The sequence below is a fragment of the Anastrepha ludens genome, chromosome 6 (assembly GCF_028408465.1).
Source record: "Anastrepha ludens isolate Willacy chromosome 6, idAnaLude1.1, whole genome shotgun sequence".
NCBI lineage: Eukaryota > Metazoa > Arthropoda > Insecta > Diptera > Tephritidae > Anastrepha > Anastrepha ludens.
The window spans coordinates 38,066,007-38,068,403 of record NC_071502.1 but is presented as its reverse complement, the minus strand read 5'-3'; the positions used below and the strand labels follow the sequence as shown (position 1 = coordinate 38,068,403).

General features: G+C 32.2%; 1 protein-coding gene across 3 annotated transcripts; it reads left to right on the top strand.

Moving 5' to 3' along the window:
* The first annotated feature begins 324 nt into the window (after nucleotides 1–324).
* On the top strand, nucleotides 325–2,388 carry LOC128868097 (dynein light chain Tctex-type protein 2B). Of its 3 annotated transcripts, none has more exons than XM_054109832.1 (4): nucleotides 325–436; nucleotides 1,223–1,291; nucleotides 1,354–1,550; nucleotides 2,127–2,388. In XM_054109832.1, the coding sequence occupies exons 1-4, from the start codon at nucleotides 419–421 to the stop codon at nucleotides 2,290–2,292; spliced, it is 450 nt and encodes a 149-aa protein (XP_053965807.1). In that variant the 5' UTR covers nucleotides 325–418; the 3' UTR covers nucleotides 2,293–2,388. The 3 variants fall into 3 exon arrangements, with proteins under 3 accessions (XP_053965807.1, XP_053965806.1, XP_053965808.1); XM_054109831.1 differs by lacking the exon at nucleotides 325–436 and adding an exon at nucleotides 715–806; XM_054109833.1 differs by lacking the exon at nucleotides 325–436 and adding an exon at nucleotides 895–965.
* Nucleotides 2,389–2,397: the final 9 nt, after the last annotated feature.

The window sequence follows — 2,397 nt, the reverse complement described above, 5'->3', positions numbered from 1 at the left end:
ATAAAAAAAAAATATTTCAAATGAAAATAAGTAAATAGTAAAAATTTGTCAATATTTATAAAAATTCGGGACGTGTGTTCTTGCAATGCATAATGCGTTCATAAAAAAAAGTTTCAAAGAAAAGTTAAATACCTTATCTCAAAGTATTTATTACAGATACTGAAAAATATTTAACGACGCTTTTATACCATTTTAATTAAGATTCTAGCTGATACCCCAATCTTTATATTGTATGTATGCATTTTCCAACACTTACAAATATTTATTTTCGATTTATGACATCCCACGCAATCTTATAATATTTTTGATTACGAAGCAAAATAATATTTACTGTGACTCGTTTTGAACAAGCTTTCATTTTTATATTTTCTGGGCTTATTTTGAAGTATTTCAACTAACTCTACCATTTAAAAGCATCATGGAAACAACATCCGAAGTACGTCCGCACATCGCAACTAGTAACGGTATAAGTTTTGTAAAAGGGATGCGTGACATCGTTTATTCGCTGCAAACTTGCATGCTTATGTACGTATATATGTATGTACATGCATGCTTATTCTGAAATTCAAATTAGTTAATTATGGAAAGAAAGCGTAGAAAGCGATTTGTACCAAGAAATGAAGATTATTATATACATACAAACACACATGCATAGGTATAATATAAACTTTTTATTTACGTCATATCGATTTAACATTTAGCCAATTTCGCTAACGAGGCCAAATGTGTTTGCTGTTGATTAGTTCTCAATGGCAGAGAATTGGTCTAACCTCGTTGACTTGTGTCTAAGTCAGGCACAGGAGGAGGTAATAAATTAATCAATTTGTCAATTTATATTTGGATTAATAAACCAGTTAGTATCAATAAAATACGTATGTAGTTGAATTTGTATTTTGCACATTTGCAATGCATTTGCGGACGGACGGCATTCTGATTTATAGCGGGCGTAATCGATGACATTAAATGTAATTATCATTAATCAAATAATCAACACATACGTAACTGAAGAGCAATGCTCACCAAACACGCAGCCCTTCAACGCCACTCTTCCATTTACGTTTGTATGTACATATAGGTTATAAATACATGCATATTACCGTACAGTACACATGTATGTGTATATAGAAATCCATAACTAAGCAGCGATAGACAACCTTTTACAAATTCACTTGTAGGTACGAATGCAATTGATTTTATTGTACATTGTGTGTTTAATTTGCAGAAACGTGGTTCACTCAAATTATCATCCGGGCGTAGAACAAGTGGTGCATTCACAGTTCCCCAAGCGCGGGTAAGATGCCTTTTTCACAACACAACAGCAGTATAAGTTCCCCAATATCTGTATGTTTGCAGCCAGTTTTAAAATACTTACCCACATATCGTCTAGATCCGAAACTCCCGCTAAATAAGGAGGTATGCGAGAAAATCATTCAAACGGTGATGGACGATGCATTTGAAAACTTTATATATTCGCCAAAACAATCGCTGACACTATGCGCACAAATTAGCGAAGAGATCAAGAATCGTGTTAAATCGCAACACTATGATCGGTGAGTATTATGTGCATAACGCACATTTGCTGAAAAAACGCCAAAACTCGAATAAAACAGATTCAAAATTTTAAATTTACTATACCTCTGTAAGTAAAAGTAAACCACATTTTCCTCTACTGTTAAAGATATTGTAATTTCTGCACACTTTGTAAAAATTGTATTTTATTTTTTTGAAATGTGGGAGCAGTTCAAAAGAAAAAACAAGAACAAAAACCAACCACTAAATAGTGAACAGAAAAAAACAAATACTGTAGAAGTGAAGGCCCATAAATAGCTGCAGTTAAGTAAAGTGAAGAAAAAACAATCTAACAAACTTAGAATTTATATTTAACCATAGCATATTTATGAATAAAATGTAGTCCACCAAGTCAAGTGAATAGTGGTTACTACTCGTACGTAGAGGCGCTTCACATATTGATCGCACGTTCATTTTGACCGGATTTATCCTAGATAAATTGGCGAATTTGAGCAAGTTTTATTTAGTTTATAAAAACATAGAACTTTGGTGAAAGTGATTTATTTCTTTTCGAATACACAATTCAACTACTTAAAGTATTGCGTTTAATATTTCAGATACCGTTATGTTTGCATTGTAAGCATTGGTGAGAAAATAATGCAAGGCTACTGTTCATTGGTCAACTTCCTTTGGGATGCAGAAAAAGACGGTTACATTTCTTACGTATATGATACACCAAAATTTTGGGGTATCGCTACACTTTATTATCTGTATTATGATTGAATGCAGTCAATTTAGAATACTAAACAATATTGGTGATTGATGCTTGTAATATATTTTATAATTTAATTACAAAAATAAACGGATTTCGATTTAAAAATGCGCAGA